Source organism: Petaurus breviceps, unplaced genomic scaffold (assembly GCF_028583685.1).
Source record: "Petaurus breviceps papuanus isolate PSGF00001 unplaced genomic scaffold, PetGlider_PUasm1.0 185, whole genome shotgun sequence".
In the NCBI taxonomy this organism is placed as follows: domain Eukaryota; kingdom Metazoa; phylum Chordata; class Mammalia; order Diprotodontia; family Petauridae; genus Petaurus; species Petaurus breviceps.
The window spans coordinates 7,587,255-7,610,542 of NW_027185797.1; the positions used below are offsets into that span (position 1 = coordinate 7,587,255).

General features: G+C 39.1%; 1 protein-coding gene across 2 annotated transcripts in view; it reads left to right on the plus strand.

The window, feature by feature from the left end:
- The first annotated feature begins 11,550 nt into the window (after positions 1 to 11,550).
- CAPN7 (calpain 7) overlaps positions 11,551 to 23,288 on the plus strand; it is a 47,284-nt gene continuing 35,546 nt past the window's right edge. Inside the window, exons 1-6 of one of the 2 annotated variants that reach the window (XM_069088404.1) lie at positions 11,551 to 11,937; positions 13,435 to 13,543; positions 18,577 to 18,734; positions 19,600 to 19,667; positions 20,587 to 20,784; positions 21,753 to 21,839. In XM_069088404.1, the coding sequence (XP_068944505.1) occupies positions 11,836 to 11,937; positions 13,435 to 13,543; positions 18,577 to 18,734; positions 19,600 to 19,667; positions 20,587 to 20,784; positions 21,753 to 21,839 (722 nt within the window). In that variant the 5' untranslated portion in view covers positions 11,551 to 11,835. Of the gene's footprint in view, positions 11,938 to 13,434; positions 13,544 to 18,576; positions 18,776 to 19,599; positions 19,668 to 20,586; positions 20,785 to 21,752; positions 21,840 to 23,288 lie in introns of those variants that run through there. The other variant, XM_069088405.1, reaches the window with a different exon arrangement.

Genomic DNA, 23,288 nt, shown 5'->3' on the forward strand with positions numbered 1-23,288 from the left:
ATGACCCTAATTAATTCCTGGTAGCCTTGCTTTTGTCTGATACAACACAGCTGTGTCTGCAGCATCATTCCTAAAGGATCCATCCAATGTGCTAGACGCCTTCCTCCTGTGCTTTTCATAGGTCGAGGTCCCTTAATCCCCAGCCTGTTGGGTTCCAGGAATACCCTAAACCGGAGTGTCAGACTCCTGGTCCTTACAGCTGCAAAAGCCTCCAGCGCCAAACCAGATTAAAATGTAATTGGGAAATGTTTAACAAAATAAATAAAAATGCAATACAACATAAATCATGTTCATTTGTGTTTTCCCAAGTGGAATTTGTTTGTATCTGAGCTTGATACCACTGCCCTAGAGAATAAGAAAGCACTCAGAAGTACTTCCAAGTCACAGTCATCAATTGCTTTGTGATAAGGCACCACCCAATCCATTAGGGGTTTGTGTGCTTGTGTTTGGGGGGGTACCTGGAGACCACCTAAAGCTTACAGGACAGACCACTGAACAAGACTCTCACAAAGGGCGCCTGCAACACAGGGCAGCACAGAAACAAAAAGAAAGCCACTTGTATGGCTTTATTCCCCAGAGCCACATTTCTCTGCCATACTGAGATGTCCCCTTGTTCTCCTGACAGTACAGTCAGTTCTATATACAGTAAAATGACCATCTTAGAAAGCGCAGTCCAGAAGCATGAGCTATAAAAGGTGTCTTTGCTTGTATAGGCTAGCAACCAGCAGCTATTAAATCAGCCCTAACCAGGGCAGAGACTAGTACCCTCATTAGAGCTGTGGCAAACAGCTACTATCTTTCTATTCCATTTGCCAATTGCTATGCCTAATTTTCAACTCAGTTTAAAAAAACATTTATTAAGCACCTACTTTGTGGCATTGGACTGGGAATACAATAAGAAAAAGAAAGATAAGCCCTCAAGGAGCTTACAATATAGATGAGGAAGCCCGCTCATAAAAGGAAGCTGAAAGTGGGGGAAGTAGCACACTGAGGGCTGGACATTCTGGGAAGTCCAAACCAAGCACTGAAGCTGATGGAAAACAGAGAGCTCCCTGGAGTTATTTATCTTCATGACAGTGGCAGCACTGAGACAGTACGACCTCATCTCTCCATCTCATGTTTTATGTATAACCCATTCCTGTCACTCATGTCCTCAGTGGTATCTTGAGCCAGTGATCACTGGTAACATGCTACAGGCCTATTTGTACACACAAATATCAAACCTAATGCTATAACATTTCAAAGGGAGCCAACCTTTATTAAGAATACTGAAACTCTAGGTGTTTTCTTGTTCAGTAAAGACATTCGCTTTTTATTTCTTACAACTATAACAGAAGAGCCAGATCATAGATGCCTGAATGAGTGCCATAGGCAAGCTGATAATAAGAAATATTTTTAATAGTCTTTCAGAAGGTAAAGGATTTATGAGGTAGTAGAGAACTGGAAAACAAATAGCATGTGAAAGAAAACAAGCATTTATTAAGCACCTACTATAGGCCAGGTTCTGTGCTAAGTGTTTTACAAGTATTATCTCATTTGACACTCAGGGTAGGTGCTATTATTATCCCCACTTTACTGGTGAAGAAATTGAGGCACACAGAAGTTAAATGCCTTGCCCAGGATGGTTCAGCCAGTAAGTGGTAAATTAGCAGGGCACAGTCACTGAATTATGATTAGAACATTTTGGGGAACAAGTACCACGTACAGCATGGTAAGTAGGAAATTCTTACTGTTTCACCTAGAGAAAAAAGTTTCCCAGGGGAAAGAAAATTCCCAAAATCCTTCCATGTATCGACATCCAGGCTACCCAAAGTCCTTTGCAGTAATGTCAAGTTTCTATAAGTACAGCAAAATCAGACAAAGCTAGTATTTGATTTCACAGACTCACCTGAGATAGTTAATGCTGAAGGCAATTATCATTAAAAAGATGGCTCAAATGTGATCGTATCTATTATTTGCCTCCAGTGCAAAAAAAAAAAAGTCTACATAAGCAAAGTAGCAAAGGCTATCCAAATGGAGCTTCGTTATTAGGACCTCAACCTAATGATGTTATTTGTTAATGTGAATCCACCCATGTGTTTATGTTGATAGTATAAGAATAGTGTTCTATGGCACCAAAGGTAAATACTCAACCAAAATTTCTTAATCTGCTAATTAGAGATTAGTATGTTTATTTGTGATTCAAGGATTGAGAGTTATTCATGAAAAATTGCAAATTACTAATTACATGTTTCCTCCAGTGTCTAGCATTGAGCTCTAAATATAGTAGACACTTAAATATTTATTGAATTGAATTTTTAATTGAAATTATGGAAAAAGTGATAGATGGTAAGAAAAAGGAGGAAAGAAAAGATGACCATTGAAGCATTTTTTAAATGTACAGAAAAGAACAGAAGGAAGGTCAGAAAGAATTAGAGACAAGCAGGACAGCTTTGGAAGTTAATTATCAAATTTATTGTGTATTTTAAAAGAAAAGTAAGCTCTACATAATAGAGATTTGCAATTTAGTGTACATTATTTTCCTGTTCAACTATGAAAACAGAAATATTCATTTTATTTGGTGTTTGTTAAGTTCAAAATAAAAAATAAAATTCTCTTTTTAGTTTAATTTTTTTCCAATTAACAAAAATAATCTAGTTTCTCTTCCTCCTACCTCCTCCTCCTTTGGAAAAAGATAAAAGAAAAAGAAAATCCTTATAAAAATATGCATATTCATACAAAATAAATTCCCATATTGGCCATGTCCAAAAAATATGTCTCATTCTGAACCTTAAGTCTCTTTCCTCTCTATGGTTAGGCAGGTAAGCATCCTTCCTTACAAGGTTTCCTGGAATTGTAATTGACCAAAAAAGAAAAAAAAAATCTATTTAAAGATAGGCAGTGAATTTTAGCTTCTTTGAAAAACCAATCTGGAAACCACTCATTCAAGTTTCCTAGGAAATTCAACAAAATCTTTTAAATTAGGGCTTTCAAAAAACATGTGTCCTATCTGTGGCTGGAATGAAACTTTTCAGACTTGGAAAGCATGGACTGAAAGGGAAAAATAAAGATATGAAGGAGAAATTACACAGTGCTATCAGTACTTAAGCCAGAGTTAGGAGATCAAAGGAAAACAACTGTCTGGATAGCTGTTTGCAATTAGATCCTAGATACATTAAACTTTGAAATGTTATCAATTAGCCTGTTTAAATAAACTGACCCATTATCCTCAAGATTAAGTCCTAATTTCTTGGCCTAACATTTTTTCAGTGTCTGTGCTCATCCATATGCTTTACATATGTGTATTCAAAAGTGCAATGTAAGGCTTTCCCTAATCTGCCCTAAGCCTCCCTTCCTAACCTTATATAGAGATAATGACCAGTGAAATGCAAGAAACAGTTCCAAAAGAGCCAAAGGTGATCATTAAATTTTCAGTGTGACCATTTACACCCCAGAAATCAGCAAATGCTACAAATCAGGACTCAATTTATTATTTCATTGATTAAGAAAGTGATGGAGAAAAATGTTAATAATTTAGATTAATGAGCACATTGTTTTTTTTCCCCTGAGAGCTACCAGTACACCACAATCACCCACATATCACTAAACATACATTAACTATAACAGTGTAAAATAAAAGATATCTAAAAGGAAGATAAGCTCTGACCTCAGAGTGTAGAATGTTGGAAAGCAGAACATACAACACTCAAGTATAAAAGGACCCTGGAAAGATTTCTGCCTGTTCCAGTCCTCCTGCAGATGAGAGAGACCCAGACAGATGCAACAGCTTTTCCAAAGCCAAACAAAAAGGAATGTCAGGCCCAAAGTGGAACCTAGGTTACCTAGTCCTCACCTAGATCTCTTTTCACTGTATTTCCAAAATGGAAAAATGCTATCAGTCATCTTTTGGTCACTGTTTAAAAGTTATACATCCCTAGGACCAGCGGGTGAGCCATCAACAATTTAGTTAAACTGGTTAAGCTTCAACTAACTACTAACTGCATCACAGAGGCTTCGTTACTTAAGATCTCTGATGAGTAAAAGTTTTGTGGGGATTGTTTTCATCACTGTAAAGGACATTCAGTAACTCATGGTGAAATAAGCACTTGTAGGCCGCTGAGTGAGAAAGAAAGAGCTCAGGTGTAAGTGAACCAGGTTCCAGAGCTGACTCTCCCCCCAGCTGTCTCTGGGTAGTACAAGGCAAAAAGCCCTGAACTTAAGAGTCGGAGGACCCCAACTCTGCTATGTACTAGCTTGGATATGGATCCAAAATGCTCTGTCTGGGCCTCAGTTCACACATCTGGAAAAGGAGAGAGTTGGATTGAAGGATGATCCAAAATATCCTTCCAGCTGTAAATCTAAGCCCCTAGGAGTGTGGGTCCTTGAAGCTTGGTACAATATCATTGAGGAATCACAAGACAATATGTAAGGGACTCTTCCAGTTCTAGCATCCTGTGTGGAAATGGTTTCCAACATTATCTGTGAAGTGTTTATTAGCATGGTGCCTGTCATGTGGTAGGCACTTAATACATGCTTCCTTCCTTCCTTCTTTCCCTCCTTCCAGGAATAACATTCTTTTCTCTTCCCATTTCATGTGTTTTTGAAAAAGCATTTTTTGGAATAAGTGAGGTCTTAACAATTGTAATGATGATGAGGAAAATATTTTTTACTGATATGCATTAAAAAATAAAGTACTCAAATCATTGAGGGAGAATCTGCACTTGGGACCCATTGCACACTCAATTTCAGAGTTCAAATCATTAACATCCTCCATCCAGCTCCAGGAATCCATGTCTCAAGGCCTGAAACGAACCTACCTGCAAATTGCCCTGGGATCCATACCCAAACACACAGCCATACTCACAATCACAGATTAACATTTATTTCTTCAGTTTACATATAATCCCATGACTGAAATCCTCTCTCCCAAAATCATAACAGATCACTCTTGAGTATATATGATAGTATACTTCCTCAACAAACTCAAAAGCTCTTTGGAAGATATCTTCAAACAAGAACCCCCACCACCATTACCAAAGTCAAAAGAATATCTTAAACTTTCATAATTTTAATGGTAAGTCCCTCCTACAGGCAGCTGTGCCCCTCCTCCTTTCTCCTGAGCACACAGCTGTCATCTCCTCAAAGTGTATTATTCATTCAAATGTGAGTTGGTCTTTCACAAACCTAATCACAAAAAAAGTTAACTGATATCACAGATGTTAAACTAACTGTAAAAATTCAGGCACTGTCACCTTTCTTAGGTATAAATTAGTCCCTTGAGTGAATAATGAAGGAAACCACAGGATGGGAAGAAGAATGATAAGTCACACTTCTGGGAGACCTTCAAAAGTCTAAATCTCAGAAGATCCTGAGAGAAGTAGCAGCTGCCCTCTGAGGACCCAGGAATCTAGGATAGAGATGCAAAGAGGACCAATGTTCTTCCTGGGATGAGAAGACCATGGAGTTGGAAGAAAAAAGGCAGATACAACCACCATAAAGAAAGGGGACAGACCTCTGCGAGTGAGGTCACTCATGCAAGTGAGGAATAAGGTGTGTTGGGACAGAAACTACAGTTGCTGAAATCCTCCCACCCCTACTTCAGAACCCCAGTATCTCCTTTAGAAGTGGAGATCTTTTCCCTCTGGCACAAGACCGTCTGTATGCTTATCTTCCTTTTAAGTATTTCCTTTGTCAGGGCGGCCAGGTAGCACAGCAAGTAAGAGCACCGGCTCCAGTGTCGGGATCACCTGGGGATCGAATCTGGGCTTGGATATTTAGCACCACACCCAGAAACACCTGGCCGTGTAACCTTGAGCAAGTTACTTAACCCCAATTGCTTTAAAAAAAAAAAAGTATTTCCTTTGTCTTTAAAAAACTTAAAGCAAGCAGCCAGAAAGAAACAATTCAAATATTGTGGAGCCACAGTCAGAATAACACAAAATTTAGGGTTTCTACATTAACAGATTTAGTTAAACTATTTACATTCCTATTTGGGAAGATGATACAAGTAACTCCTAAGAACTTTATCATGTTAGAGCTGTTAGAATCTACATAGATAGAGGGCACGCATATGAGTCGATTAGGTTGGGATGATCGCAGAAAAAAAATGAAGGGGTAGGAAAGAAGGATGCTTTGGGAGAAGGAGGAAGTGAGAGGTAGGATGGGGACATTTTTCTCAAAAGACAGAACTTTTATAGTGGAAGGGGAAATTGGGGAAGAAATAGCAAGCAATGTCTGAACTTCACTCTCATCAGAATTGGTTCAAAGAGGAAAAAAAAATATGTAGACACTCAGTTGGGTATAGAAATCTATCTTACCCAACAGGAAAATAGGATTGGAATAGGGTAAGAGATATTGGGGGGGGGTGTCATCAAAAAACAGGGTGGATTAAGGGAGGCAGTGGTCAGAAGAAAAACTTCTGAGGAGGGACAAGATAAGACAGAGAAGGATGAAAAGAAGAAAATAGGATGGAAGAAAATACACAGTAATCATAACTGTGAATGCAAATTGGATGAGCTCACTCATAAAATAGAAGCAGACAGTAGAATGAATTAGAAACCGGAATCTAATAGTATGTTGTTTGCACAAGACATACCTGAAACAGAAAGATACATACAGAGTTAAAATAAAGGGCTAAAGCAGACGCTAATATGCTTCAGCTGAAATTAAAAAAAAAAAAAACCAGGGGTAGCAATCATGATCTTAAAGCAAAAGCAAAAATGACCTAATTAAAAGGGAAAAGCTGGGAAATTATATTTTGCTAAAAAAAAAAAACAACATAAAAAATGAAGTAATATCAAAAGTTTTACAGCGGGTTTCTCTGATAAAGGCCTCATTTCTCAAATACACAGGGAATGGAATCAAATTTATTAAAATAAGAGCCATTACCCAATAGATAAATGGTCAAAGGATATGAACAAGCAGTTTTCAGAAGAAGAAAGCAAAACTCTCCATAGCCATATGGAGAAAAAAAATGTTGTAAATCACTACTGATTAGAAAAATGAAAATTAAAACAACTCTGAGGTACCACCTCACGCCTATCAGAATTGACAAATGCTGAAGGAGATAAGTGAAAATAGGTACACTAATAAATTGTTGGTGGAGTTATGAAAGGGTCCAACCATTCTGCACAACAGTCTGGGACCATGTTCAAAGGATAATGCATACCCACTGACCCTGCAATACCACTACTAGGACAGTACACCAAAGAGATCAAAGGAAAAGGAAAAATACTTTTATGTACAAAAATATTGAAATAAGCTCTTTCTTTGGTGGCAAAAGATTGGAAATTGAGTGAATGTCCATCAACTGGGAAATGGCTGAACAAGTTGTGGCATATGATTGTGATAGAGTATTACTATACTATAAGAAATGACAAGGTTGGGGTTTGGTTTCAGAAAAAAACATGGGATGATTTATATGAAGTGATGTAGAGTGAGGTAAGAAGAGCCCCGAGATCATTGGGCACAGTGAAAGCAATGTTGTAATGATGATCAACTGTGAAAAACATGATTACTCTGGTCAGTGGAATGACACTGGACAGTTCCAAAGGACTTATGATGAGAGGGTGCTGTCCACCTCCAGAGAGAGAATTGGGAAACTCTGAGTGCAAACTGAATTGTGGCTTTCTCATTTTTATTTTTATTATTATTGTTACTTTAGTTTTTGCTTTATGGTTCATACGAAAATGGGGTTTTCATGATTTCACAGATAAGGCAGATATCATTTTGGTTGCCTTATCACTGTTTTTTGTGGAGAAGGGAGCAGAGGTAGGAAGAAAATTTGGATCTTTAAATTTAAAAAGAAGAGAATGTTTTAAATAAATAATGACATTTTTAAAATAAGTGAAATGACATTGTGCAGGAGGTGTATTGGTATTGCCTAAGAAGATTCAGTCACACTCTGTGGGGTCTGTATAAAATAGCAGACAAGATCAGAATCCAGCACCCTAATGTCTATCTAGTAAGTAGTGGAAGCAATCCCAGCCAAGACCTTGAGAAAAATTGCTTGGGGAAGAGATCCAAAGAACAGTTCCATCTCTTCCTCCTCAATCTGACTAATGATGGAAGTTTGGAGGACCTGACCTTCTCATCTGCATCCTGGCCACTGAAGACAGTGTCTGCTAAGGATTGGAGCTGAGGGTGAATTATACACATTAAAGACAAGTTACTTCAGGACTCTAAAGGAGCCAGAAGAAAGTTAAACGCCTAAGGGAAACTTCATGAGGGCTCCATGAATCAGAAAAAAAAGACAGCTAGCAAAAGAATTTCCAGGAGTTGAATTATACACCCCTCTCCCTTGACCAACCCCTTTGCTACATGTTATCTCTAAGCTTGATCCCACCTTACTCAACTTTGAAAATACTTGTGAAAGAATATGCCCCCATTCTGGGGGGATATTTTATACCAACTGCTCTCATTATAGTAAAACCAAACTGGCTAGCTGGTTAGCTGATATCAACTGATAACCAATAAGAGAAGCATATCAATAGGGGCTCATGAGTGAAAGCATTAGAAAGATACCCCCAACCCCTCAGTGTTCCTAGAACTCTGAGAAGAGAAGTAGTGGCAGCCCTCAGAGGACCCAGCCTGCCAGTAACAGTACAGGTTGGGGGAGTGGTTCCAGAGCATTTGCTACAGAAACAAATGTTAACTTAGGGAGTATTTATTGGAAATACAGTTGGGAAGTTATAAGTGAGGACAGACCAAGAGAAGAGAGAGAAAGATCTAACACTGAGCAGTGCTGTCTCTGGCTGGGGGCTCAGTAGTAACAAAAAGAGTGAGGAAACCCATCTGGGCAACAAGGCAGCAATAGGATGAGGGCCAGATAGGAATGGCTGAACAGCCCTGATCATCACTACTACAAAATGATAAAAAGCAAGTGTAAATCTCATCTTAGGGAAAGAAATAGGAGTTAGGTTCAATTGCCCATTGTGGCTTCCAAGTTTAAAATAAGATTTTTTTTGGCAGCGTAGTAGTGAGAAAAGCATGATAAATGTGTACTTGTTCATATTAAACACTACAGATGACATACATTAATTCTTTAGTAGCTCTGGAGATAAAATGGTCTATTAAAATTGACTAGTTAAATTCAAAAGTTAATACCCCTCTTCGTGTTCTCCCTCTGGTAGTGATACTAAAAAGCAAACAAAGAGGTCAAAATATGATGGTAGAAGGGGGAAGGAGAGAAATAAAAACCTGAATAATCTACAAATTAAATAATCATTTTCTGAATATTCTGAAGTTGACTACACCATAATTTAAAGGGTATTAATGAAGTCATAAATTTTCAAACTTAGTTTAATGGTTTAGGCCAAAGAATTTTTTTGAAGTCCATTTTCAATTTCATAAAAGCAAGTCATCCTATACATCTTGCTCTTACAATTGGCCAGCGAATGTCACAAAGTCTAGGAACACATCCTTGAAATGGTCTACATATATTTCATTCTATTGGCTGTGACATTAGCCTCTGATGAGTTCATCACACTGACCTTTAAGGGAAAAATAAAAACACATTCTTTGCCCTTATATAATTGCTCAGAGCTGTTTAAGAATACTTGGGCATTCATCAATGTGTCTGTAAATGAGCTAATGTTCCTTTTTGGCATTTTCTCAAACTGTTTAAAGTGAAACTAATAACATTAGAACTTATGACCTATCCTAATGTGCTTAGAATAGTTTGTAGAACAAGAAAAAAACAGACATTTAAAAAATAGTCTGCATTGCTGATGTTTCCCCCTAAAACCTGTTGCTGAATAGAAAGTCACTTGAAAGGGTTGTCTAAAGCTGATGGGCAGATTTTGATAGAAATTAGAAAAAAAAGATACAATTTAACTGGCAGATAACTAAAAGAAAGGAAGTTTTACTTTAAACTAGAGAAACAAGATAAATGCCTGGGTTCCTCACTGAATAGGAAGTTAATTTGCCCTCAAGGAGCTTACAATCTAAATGGGGAGGACAAGAAGCACAAATATACACAAAGCAATCTCTATACAGAATGAATAAGAAATTAATTAATAGGGATTTAAAGTCATGTTCTCCTCATAACCCCACTGCAACCTTGGACAAGTCACTTTTTCTCTCTAGGGCTATTTGCTCCTCTGTAAAAAGGAAGGGCTCAGAGGAGACAATCTCTAAGAGCCCTTCCAAATCTAATGCCAGGATCCTACGAAATGTGCATCTACAAGTTCTCATTCTTTTTCCAAGTGCCATTAAAGTAGAAATAAACAGCTCTCACAAATACAGTAAGTTCTGTTATCAGGACATATGGGTTCCTTAACATTGCCTTACCATGCAAAATTACTCAATTAGCTTTTATAGGAAAAATGGGAAGAGGGGCATGACACTCAAAAACTTCATTGATGACGCATTTTTTAATAGGCACCTAATCAATCCAGGAGCACAGTTTCATACATAGTAAAAGGTTAAGACCTACACAAATACTGTATTAAATAGAGGCCACTCTTCCTTCCCCAGCTCCAATGCACCAGAAAACATCAATAAATACGGCTCTTACCTTGGGAAAGACCTGAAATCTGCCTGTGGAAGTGAGCATTGTAAGCGTTGCAGCTCGTGAGCTATTGTGAAACCAGCCGTTTTCTCATTCTTGCTGTTTCTCTCAGATGAAATCGTGCACAGGCAAACTCAAAACCGAGCTAAGCTTAAATTCCCTTAGCATATATAATTGCATTGTAACAAAGTCCAGTTCTCCAGGCAAGTTTGTAGCCAAACGGCACAAATTGGTGGGGTAAGTTGCTGTATTGAGGTCCCTAGGTGGCTCCGTACATGGGGCCAGGACCACCGCATTAAAACTCTGCCTCCCTTACAAACTGTGCAGCCCGGGGCCTTGCCTGCCTCAGTTTCCTCGCCTGCAAAATGGGGTAACTCTCGCAGCCCGCTCGTCCTGAGGATAAGTGCTTTACAAACCCTAATGCCTCCATAGGTACCGCACTAATATCTCCAAGCGGGGGTTTTGCTTTGAAGACTTCGGGAACCACCTCTGCCGAGGTGTCAGCTGCTCTCCCTGTGCTTTCCCACTTTCTCTGCAGTCCCAGTTAACAATAACTGAGGGAGGACCGAGCTCCCGGCCTGCGGCCTCGCACGGCTCTTCCTTTGTCTCCTCATTTCCTGGGAGCTCTTTTTCATTTCTGAATTCCGGTTTCCGAGGCAAGGGCCTAAGAGATAATGTGGGGGGACCGGAGCCGGGGAGACCCTGGGTGCCAAATCCCAGGCCTCAGACCTTAGTTCTGCGGGGGAGGGGCGGTCACTCAGCAAGCATTAATTAGGTGCCAGCTGGGTAGCACGTGGGCCTTTCCACGACGCTCTAGTGCCGTGCACGCTCTTGGGGGCGGAGGAGGTCAAGATCTGGAGCACGTGGGAACTTCTACTCTACAACCGGGAAAACAGCGCTTGGGGCACGCGAGTCCCTCGCCCCGCCCCCCGCCTTTGCGCCTGCGCGGCACAACAGGTGGCTTATTCCTAAGGGCGGGGACGGCGAGCATTCCCACTCCACTGACGCTGCGCTTGCGCCTGCGCTTACGCGAGCGGCGTGACAGGTGAGCGCGAGGCGCGGCTGGCGTCGTCACGAGGAAGTTGTGAGGCAGCGCTCGGCCTGGGCTGGGCTGGTCGAGGCGGGGCCCGGGGGTGGCGCCGCCGCTTCTTCGTCATCGTCGGGAGATGACCGGGAAGCGACGTCCGGAAGGAGGCGGAGGAGAGCTGGCTCTGGGGCTGGAGCCGAAAGTGAACTCGGCCGTTCCCTAGGGCTCGGCGGGGGGCGTCTGTGAGCGCGAGGCGCGGCGGGGGCCCAGACGGAAGTCCCGTCCTGCGCCGCTCCCCGCCCCGGAGGGCCGCGGGGCCATGGACGCCGCGGCGCTGGAGCGGGACGCGGTGCACTTCGCCCAGCTGGCGGTGCAGAGGGACCAGGGAGGCCGCTACCAGGAGGCGGTGTTCTACTACAAGGTGCGGCCGGGTCCCCGGGAGCCCCGAGGCGGGGCACCCCCTACCCCCTGCCGCGGCTGGAGCTCCCAAGTTTGCCCGAGTCGGCCGGGATCGTGTTAGGTTCAGGAGGCCAAGGTGGTCAGCCACATTTCGGGGGCTGAGATTTGAGCTGTGGATGGGCTCCGCAGACGTCAGCCCGAAGGCGGCCCGGGCCCCAGACACCTGCCCCGGCGTGGGGGCGGGGCCTCCTGGGGCCCCCGGCGGCGTCCTCTAAAATGGGGAGCCCCCGAACCCCATATAGCGGCCTGGAAGTGCAGAGAGCTCCCCTTCCCCCGGGAGGGACGGAGGGAATGAGGGCCCGGGCGTCCAGAAAACGCTCATCCTGGCCGAGTAACTAATGACAAAAAATAAACAAACGTAGCAGTTTGAGGAAAGACTTTTAAGTCTGCTGTGCTTATTCATGAATTAATGACTGAGGTAACTTTTTTTTAAGTGTAGATGCACCTTAATTTTAAAGCAGACCAGACTTAGAAGTGTATCTCAAAGTAACTTTTTTAGAAGGAACCTCATTTTCTTTGTCTCCACTTTTGGTCTGGACTGTATTTGCACATTTCAGGTCATTGATTCTCCTTCCTCGTTCTTTATGTTCAGTGATGCAATGCCCAGCCTTTGGTGGTATCGTTATTTTCACAGTATTGAGAAGTTAGAATTATTAGATCCACAAAATAACGTGTTCAACACCAAGCGATCTCCCAGTTCACGTGTGTGGGTTTTTTTGCACTAAGTTTCTGTTGTAGTTCTCACCTGCAGTGACTGTTACTGTACTGGATAGGGTCCTCTCCCAGACAAGTCACAGGAAACTGTCAGCTCCCGTCTTCCTTTTCCATGCCCCCAGTACTCACATTATAGTTTGTACATATATATGTTACAATATACATGTTATATAATTAACCCCTTAATTCATTCAATTCCCATTATAGAAATAAATTATAAGGTGTTCTATTTAAAATACATTTAATTCAAAAAAGTCCTCTAACGTGTCGCTTAGGAAAAAATATAGAAATTTGTCAACTGAGGAAGAATAGTTTCTTGTCATCTAAATATAGTCAATTTAGATGGTATCTTTAGTAATAATTTGGTTTTGTGGTTTGTAATAATTATGCTTAGTTTCCCCATAAATTGAAAAAAATGTATGATATCAGGTTAGGGGTATTGCTTAAGACAAATGATTAAACATACACATTTCTATTACTTTAAGAAAACTTAATCCTTATAATCCCACACATTTAATGTATGTACTTTGATGACAGAGAAAAGCTGAAAGTGAACAAAAGACATTAGTTGACCAGATTTATAATTTACTTCCTAATGGGAAAGAAGTACTAATTTGAAATGTTTATTCAAATAATTTGATTTTGGTATTTTCATGAGAATTATGAATATGGAAACATTTTAAAATAATTCAAATTGTAAGCAGTTGTATTTTTTGTTCTTTTTAAAATGTCTTTTTGTTTTTAGGAAGCTGCACAAGCCTTAATTTATGCTGGGATGGCAGGATCAAGTCTAGAAAATATACAAGATAAAATAAATGAGTATTTGGAAAGAGTTCAAGCTCTTTATTCAGCAGGTAAGTGAAGGACTTTGTAATTATCAGTAAAATACACATCTGTTAGAGGAACCATTTTTTAAACTTAGTAGTTAATAATCGAGATCACATTTCTATAGCACTTTCCTTTCTACAGATATTTCTATGGGGAGGCAGATGATATGGATATTACCATCAGTAGATAAGTGAAGACTGAGGACTGGGAGAAGTGGTTGCCCATAGTCCCATAGTTAGTGAGTAGCCACTAAAACAGTACAGAGTTTTCTTATTTCTTTCTCCTACTCATCACTACATTTTTCAAAAGCACCTATTTATGGTCTGTAAGATTTCTGCTTTTGGAGTAGATTAGCCTGTCCATAAGTTATCTTTTCTATACTATATATAAATTTTACTTTAGTCATTACTGTTTTCATGTAAATGTGAGTTGGTTATTAAGAGAATTGTGACTTGTCAAAATTAGGAGGTATGATTTTTACATAACTTAAATGTTAACAGCCTTATCAAAACCATGTTCATTTTCAGATTAAACCTTCAAGGGATATCTTCTTTGTAAATTCCAACCAGAGCAGGAATGTAGAACCTTTTGTTGATCAGATCATAGCAAAAAATTAGTTGGAAGTTAACACTGCAGAAGCAGTGATGAGTCTACAGTACCATCTGTTATTTTGTAGTTTTCTTGGTTTCATGGGTTGCCATGACCAAAGGACCATATGTGCAGTCAATGGTACTTTGCAAGACTCTGTAAATATAAGACTCAATCTGTTGCTGGAACTGTAAATGAAGCCTTTGAAAATAAAGTAGAACCTACCAGAACTTGTGCTGTCCTGATTATTTGGAGGCTGATACATGATAAAGGATCCATGGATCCTGATTATTTGGAGGCTGACACATGATAAAGGATCCATGGAAGACAGTGGGGGAACAGAGATGGAACATACCTGAGCTAAAACCAGTTGTGTTCAGAAGAACTTCTGACTGGAGACATAAATGGTGAAAGGGTTAAGGAATTGATTCTCAAGGTATCCAAAGGAAGTGTCAGAGGTGTGGGAAAGATCTGAGACCTTATTGCTACTGAAAAAAAAGAGGATGAGCAAAAGAAGATTAATGATTCCAACACATAAACCTAACTTTCCATCTTTATATATAAAATCTTTATGAGATTAATTTGTGTGCATATTGACAGTATCATTGATGAGGATTTTACAAGGGAAACAGCAAAATTTTGCAAGTGATTTTCCACAATAGCCCACATCTTAACCATCATATAGTTCTCTAAAAGATGTAGAGAATATAAGACCCCACTGTGCTTATGGTTGACTATAAAAAACATTTTATGTGGTTGAGCAGAATGCCACTTTAAAGTCCCTCCTCCAACCTGGTGGTATGTGTATTTCATACATACAAATGTATACATATGTAAACATTTTATTTTGAAGAAATTTTGCTACATTTACAGAGAAGCTTTTTACTCTACCAAGTAAAGTGTTTATGTAATTTAATTCTTAAAGTAATGTTATTTCTATAATATTTTATGTATATTTTATTTATGTATTTTTATGCGTACTATAAAATTCCTTGAAAGATACTGTAATGACAGGAATAACTTTAATTCTTGGATCATTAATATCAGATGAGACATAAAAGCAAGACATACTATATCCAAAGGAGATCCAACACTGAGTCCAAGTTGGATTCCCTGTAGATCAGGGGTTCTTAACCTTTTGTCTTGGAACCATTAGAAGTCTGATGAAGCCTATGGATTCTGTCTCACAATAATGGTTTGTGGTCTACACTTATAATTGGAAGAAATGCTAAATTTCCTCTAGAAATTAAGGAAAAATAATGTTATTTTTTCCCATCCAAAGTTCATAGACCCGCTGAACTCTATCCATGGATTAATACCTTGCTGTAAATGGTAAGATGCTTTTTTAGCAGTCACATTACAGTGACTGCCTCAGGCCCTAGAACATTACAGTTTCTTGGATAAGATCCATAACCACTCATAGAGTTTGTCCCAACACTGGAGAAACCAAATGAATGAAGAATGCACAGAATATAGGTTGAAATAACAACCTTTAGAATTCATCTGTATTCACGTTTCTTGGGAGAGAGACTGCATAGATTGCAGAGATTTTGGCCTAAAATTTAAAAAGGGATGAGTGGGCTGGATTGCTTGTGGGCAAGTCGTCTTTATGGCCCCAAACTTTTCTATGGAGCAAATGTTCATCTTTATTAATATCACTGTTCTACCAATGTTGTCATATTATATGTTATGGAATACCACAGTCTCCAAAGGGGACAATTACCAGAGGGCAATAGAAAAGCAACTGGTAAGATAAGTAGGCTAAGTATGTTACTAACAAGGCACTGTAAAGACCTGAAGAAAAGGATATCATCAAAAAAATGTGAGCTAAAACATTAGATGTCCACATGACAAGAGCAAGATATAAACTTCAGAAAAATCCCTGGATTTTGTTATCCTCAGGTTGTCAAAAGAAAAACGCTCGCAGCATATTATTGGGTGAACCCTTAATAGCAAATGTAGGTAGACAAGGACAAGAATTACATGGCATAGGCAGACATGGGTAGGTTACAATCTCAGTGGACACAAACTTACATCAGTAAAACCACAGATGCATTTGAGTATGTGCCTAACTCATGCGTGCGTGCCTTCAAAAGGGAGCTAGTTAAGCCATGGTAGGCAATGACCTTTGAGTTCCATCTGGGCTTCTGGTAAACAGTTTAGAAAAAGCTGTTTTTAAGGAGATATATGACCAGAGGAAGGCGCCTTTATTTTCTAGGTTGGCCCAACTTTGGGGGGAGTGTGAGATTACTTTTAACCATAAATGTATTTATCATTATCATTATACTTTGCTGGTATTCATAATCAAGAGTTGATTATGTGTATGTGTCTGTGTAACTACAAATAATGTATAATCTAAAGGAACTGCAATTATACAAATACAAAATGACAGGTAATTAGGAACCTTATTTCATAGTTTGGGTTTTTTTTTTTTTTTTTTGCCTTTTGGAGGGCAATTGGGGTTAAATAACTTGCCCAAGGTTACATGGCTAGTTTTTTTGTGTGGGTGTTAAGTGTCTAAGGCCGGAACCGAACTCAGATCCTCCTGACTCTGGCTGGCGCTTTACTCACTGCACTACCTAGCCACCCCTTGTTTTTGTTTTTATAGTCCCTTTGCTTCTGGAATTAGCAAGGCTTTATTTTAACATAAAATTCTGCTTGCACAATGAAAAATAGGATAGTGTATATCCCCTCCCCAGAATTTCTTTTTTTTTTTTTCCTATAGAAAGGTTATGTAAGAGTAGAGATAATGCATTGATACTGTTGCAGTAGTAGTGAGCATGATCTGCCCAGGGCATAATTACATACTTCTCCCGACAACTGTGAACTCTTGTAGCCACCCTGGGTAGCACTGTGCACAAGGCTCTATAATCCTCACCTTTTTGGTGTCAAGGACCCTTTTGATAGTCTGTGGACCCCTTCTCAGAATGTTTCCAAACAATTGAAGAAAATGCTAGATTTCAGTTAGTGATTAGGAAGAATTTAAATGTAATTTTTTCCCCATCCAAGTTCATGGACTCCCTATAATCTTTCCATTGACCAGTCTTTGGACCCCAGGTTAAGAACCCCTGCTTTAAAATTTTTAGTAAGAGCAGTTGAATAGGTATGAATAGGGAAAATCTGCTATTCCCAAAGAGTACTTTTTTCCCCAACTAGGCAAGAAAATTGGGTTTGATTTGGGAGCAAAGGGGAGCCAGGGTAGCTTAATGTTGTCAACAGATAACATTTAAGACCAGGCAATCTAACAACATTTTTTTTTTCCTCTAGAGGGATTTAAGGGCTTATTGTCAGTGATAGACACCTTTAAAAGCCTTGCTGGTTTTCTGTACTGTCTTTTCCAACTAATTCAGAATCTCAAACTGAATGAGGTGACTTGATTGCCCTGTGGCTGTGCTTTGGAACTACTTGGAGGCAAAAGGGTGGTCCTGATCAAAAGCAGTGTATTTATATTCTGTCCTTCCCAGAGGAGGTATCCTCATAGTGACCATCCACCAAAAAAGTAATAGAAGTACTAAATAAAAGGAGACAAATATGCCTTCATGGCCCAAAAATAAAATCTGAAGCCTAAATTATTCTTTATGAACATTGCGTGTATCCAGTAAAAGGACCTGCACTGCTGCTCCACTCATCTAGCTTAGCAGTCAGTAAATATTAAGCATTTACTGTTTGCCTGACACTGGGACACAAAGAAAGGCAGAAGGTAGGTCTTGCCCCCAGGGACCTCACAGTCCAGTGGGTGGGGCAGCACGCAAATAAGATACGAACAGAGAAGCTAAAAACAGCGTGATTTGGAGATCACCTCCTAGGGAAGTTATTAGAATTAAGGGCAACAGTAAAGGCTTCCTGTCAAAGGGAAACTTTTGTCTGGAACTTGGAGGATGCCAGGCATGAGGAACAGTGAAAATGCCCCTAGTGAGGAGTTGACATGTCTTGTGTGAGGAACAGTAAAGTCCGGTGTCACTGGATCTCCGAGTAAGGGCCGTGGGGAAATAGGCTAGACCGTGAAGGGCTTCAAACAGAAATGCAGAAATTTCAGTGTTTCTGTTTACTTATTACTGCTAAAAGCACCCCTTCAGAGGGAGAAATTCTCTGGGAAGGAAAAAAAATACTGTTTGTAAAATTTAGGTTGGGAATTGAGTACTCAGAGGCAGGGAACTTGAGAAAAATTTTGGGAATGTGTGCTTTTTTAGTATATCACACATAAAATGGGAAAATTGGAATTTACTATGTAGAATTAGAAAAGGAGTTTTTTGAGTTTTCCTCCCAAGCCTTAAACTTAAAATTGAAGCAAAAAAAAAATTAAGTTCTGTTATTAAAGTATGACTTAAATGAGTCTGCCAAACTTTTAAAATAAGAGTAATTGAGGAATTTATGGTAAAGAATGTCTTGCCTAACTTATTACAGAGGTGTAGTGTTGTTAGTAGCCATGCCCCAGTATCCCCTTAATAATGTCTACTTTATTTGGTCCTAGTTCAGTCACAAAACTGTGACCCCTTGAAGCCAAAACAGCAGTTGGATTTGGAACGTGCCCGTTTCCTGGTGACACAGGCTTTTGATGAAGATGAGAAAGGCAATGCTGAAGAAGCTATAGAACTATACACAGAAGCAGTGGATCTCTGTCTGAAAACAGTATGTTAAGCTAGCAGTTAATTTGGTGGAATTATGTTAGGGTAAGAAATTCTTCCACTTACAAGTGAATCACACTTAGAAATTGGCTGGAAAAAATGTAGTCCCTGTACCATCAGTTGCAGAATACATCTTTTATGTCCTGTTAATAGTTACATAATTATTGGCAGTGACACTTAATAGATGTTCAGGGAACAACTGGGAGAACTTCCTGCATTAACTGTCCACTAGGAGGCATTTCTTGTGTCTGCAGTGACACTGTTCATATTGGAAAGAAGCTCTCATAGGAGGGGCGGCTAGGTAGCGCAGTGAATAGAGCACTGGCCCTGGAGTCAGGAGGACCTGATTTCAAATCCAGACACTTGACACTTAGTAGCTGTGTGATGTTGGGCAAGTCACTTAACCCCAATTGCCTTGCCCCCCCCCCCCCCCCAAAAAAAAAGCTCTCATAGGAGCCCTCCAGCCTAGGTAGATGCTTTAGAGTATTAGACTGAGACAGTACTTGATGTTGTCTTTTACAGTGCCTACCATACAGTTTTTGCTTTCTAGAATTTTGGTAGTCCTCTAGCCCCATTAGCTTAGCATAGTTCCAGGTTAAGTGGTCTTAAATGCAAGTAGACAAACTTTTAAAGTATCCTGAAATAGCAACTTTAATATTCCTTTCTTGCTTTATTCCTGCTTATAATTAAAATATTAAATAAGAAAAAAATTTACTGTAAACTGCACTTAAAAGTCGGGTCATTGCTAGTATTCCATGCTAAATGTATTAACTTAAAAGTATCCCAAACCAAGCAATTTCTGTGGAAAGAAGGTTTTTCACACAACCTTAATTGTCTCATCAGCAACTTATCCATTTTTCCCCCTCAAGTCTAATGAAACTTCTGATCAATCCTTGCAAAGTAAACTGAAACTTTTGGCTCGACAGGCACTGGATAGGTAAGTTGTTAAACGGTCTTGTAAATTCTTGTTTATTATTTTATAGTGGATGGAGTGTTTTGTCTGATTGCACTTTTCTGGTGCACATTGCTCTTTTATTGTAATCCTGAAATCATAGTGGGATTTGAAACAAAAACTAACTTTTTGCATATTGTGACTCAGCTGCCAGAATGTGACTGCCATTAGTAGTCCTGTGAGCTGCTCCTCTTCACTCCCATTCAGTCCCTATGTCATTTTCTTTGTTAAGTGCTCCTGGGATGCTTGGTTTCTGTTGCATTCTGTGTTTCATGGAAAACAGCTTACCAGCCAGTATTTCTGGAGTGTGACAGAAGCACCTGAGACAACTAGGCTGCTAGTCCTGCCCTCTTTTTTTATTCCTTCTTCTCTTATAAAATTTTAAAATTTAAAAAAAAAAAAGGATTTCAAGGGGCGGCTAGGTGGCGCACTGAGTAAGAGCACCAGCTCCAGAGTTGGGAGGACCCAGGATCAGTTCTGGCCTCAGATACTTAACACCCACACAAAAAAACTGGCTGTGTAACCTTGAGCAAGTTACTTAACCCCAATTGCTTTAAAAAAAAAAAAAGTATTTCAGGGCTATTACCAGAAATTGAGTGTGAGGCTACTCAGAACTAGTTCTAATCAAGTAACAGATATGCATGTTAGATGGACACATGATGCTTGTTGAAGAGGAGTCAAAAAGGAAAAATGAAGAGAAAGGGAATTGCATCTCCAGTTTCTAGAAATTCTCAAAACCTCCATGCAAAACTTATGGTGGGAGAATCTGGGTAATGATAGAAAACGTTATATTATCATAATGGTTTTAAGAGATTTAGGACCTAAAGTTAATGTTCTTTCTAGAAAGGCATGATGTAAAGAAATTATTTATAAAAGAATTTTCTGATTTTAACTCCTATTTTAGAGCAGAAGCCTTGAAAGAATCTATGTCAAAGCCATCTCAAAAGGACAAACCAGCTGTAGTTAAATCAAATCAGCCAGTCAGAACATTTCCATTGGGACCTGATTTTTCCTTGAGTGATAAACCTCAAACAGTTAGAACTGTGCAGTCAAGTGAACCACAGGGGCAGAGATACACAGCAGAAGAAATAGAAGTGCTCAGGTGCGTCAAGAAATGTTTTGTCACTGTTGTTATTTTTATTAAATTGAATGTGTATATATTTTATTATTAGATATTTTGTGCTCAGAATTTAATTTGAGAAAAAAGTCGTATGGTATTATCAGTTCTGCCATCCTTAGCCAGTTCTGATCTATTTCACTTGAGGGAGTACCATCCTCAGTGTAATCACAAGTCTATCAAAACAAAGTAGCTTGTAATAATCATCAAATCTGTTTCTAAAAAAGAGGTAAAAGTGAAAAAGAACCTACTTATTTTACAACTTTAAATTTTTCCATAATAGAATATATTAAGGTAATTTTTCATTGTTGGAGAAACAGTAAAAGTTATTTAGTATCACCTGTTAGTTTCATATTTAATACTTTTAGCTCATTATACAAGTAACACTTTCTTCTCTAGACTGCTGACAAAACTAGGATATATGAGGCTATTTGAGTCAGAGCCTTCAGCATAATTCTGGTGGTGATTCTGGCAAATAACCCTAAAAACTATAAGTTTCTGAAAATATTAGATTATTTTAATTTCTACTTTGGTGAGTAGGATATGTACTGTAATAGTTTTTTAAAATAGTTCTAAGTAGCTTCTAAGCTTGATTAATTGAATTCATTAATTAGCATTTATACAATACTTTATAAAGCTATAAAAGATTCCTTAAATATTTAAGCATCTACTGTATGCTAGTAGTGCTGTAGGATACAGAGGCAATAATGGAATGTTTATAACCAGAATCAAGCTGATTAATCACCCTTGTACTCTCATGAACTGTTGTTTTATGAAATTTTGATCCAGCTACAAAAACAAACGTAACATGGGGTCTCGAAGTTCTTTAAGAAACTAAGAAATATATTTTATTGTTACATAACCTATATTACTCCCAAGTTTTAATATGCTTATCAATTTAACTTTACAATTTTAGACTTTTTTAGTCCAACAGAACTTTTGTTTTCCTATAGAAAGACATCTAAAATAAATGGTATTGAGTATGTTCCTTTCATGAATGTTGACTTGAGAGAACGCTTTGCCTTTCCTGTGCCATTTTCGTAAGTACTTTTTATTGATTTTTGACTCCAAGGTTATTTTATCAGTAACATTTTTCCTAGTGCTCTGAACTGCCAGTTTGTTTAATTCATAAAGTTAAAATTTATAATTCAAAAAAATAATTTGGCAGGAAGGGGAATATGATTAAAGAGATTGGGGCAGAAGAACAGGAGAAAATTGAAGACATACAGGAGGTTGCCAAAGGTTCACTTCTGACTCTTTCAGGGTCTTGTTCTCCTCTTTTTTTAGTCTCCAAAAACAACTAGGAGATTGAGCTGGTCACGTTATTGTAGAACCTGAATTAGAACAAAACTAAGAGGATTTCTTGTCTGGCTCATCCCTGAACAAGCATCTCCTCCACAGCATTCCCTACAAGGATCATCCAGCCTTCACTTGAAGACCACCAGTGAGAAGGAAGCCACTATCACCCAAGCCAGCCCTTTTTACCTTGGGATAATTCTCATTGTTAGAAAGTTTTTACTAATGTGGATGCTACATTTTCTTTGCAATGTTCGTTCTCTGGGGCTAGGCAGGAGAAGTCTTTTCCATTTTCTTTGTAACAGTCTTTTAAATACTTGAAATAACTGTTGTGACCCTCTCGTGTCCCCAGGCTAAACATTCTCAGTGCCTCCTTCTGATATATATTGCATATAGCAATACTATCAACTCCCTTGTTCTAGGTACAGTGCCTCTCAGTGCCAACTAAAAGCATGTCATCTCTTTGGCTGCCATCTTATACATTTTACCCATTAAGAACTTAAAGATTAAAGCCCAGAGGGCAGCTAGGTGACACAGTGAGTAGAGCACCAGCCCTGGAATCAGGAGGACCTGAGTTCAAATCCAGCCTCAGACACTTAACACAAAACTAGCCATGAGACCTTGGGCAAGTCACTTAACCCCAATTGCCCTCCAAAAAGCAAAAAAAAAAAAAAAGATTAAAGCCCAGAAATCTTTTTCAGAAATTCACCAGGCCTCTTTAATCTTTTTATGAAGTTGATTTTTGTTTTGGCCCCAGTATAGGACTTTATCTTTACTCTTGTGAAATATTATACAGGAGCATCAGTTTGTCAGTCAGCTTTTTTACTCATTTACTAAATGCATATATTTATGTGCACAGCACTATACTGAAATCTGTGGGGCAGAGGTGTCAAACACAAGGGCCACAACACTTCCAAGTGTGCCCTGTACCAAATTAAAATGTAGTTCTATCTGATTGTATTTGTGATTTTGAATTACTATCAATATGCAGCCCATAGGCATCCTCAAGTGTGGCTTCGTGGCCCCAATTTCTCTTTGCCTCCTCTCCTGTGGAGGATAAAAGAATAGTAGATAATTAACTGGCACCTCCTGGGGCAGAAGGGAACAGCTTCATGGAGAAAGAGGGCCTTAAAAAATAGGTAGAATTTGTAAGTTGAGAGAGGAAAGACAAGAAATAGATGAACAAAAGGGAG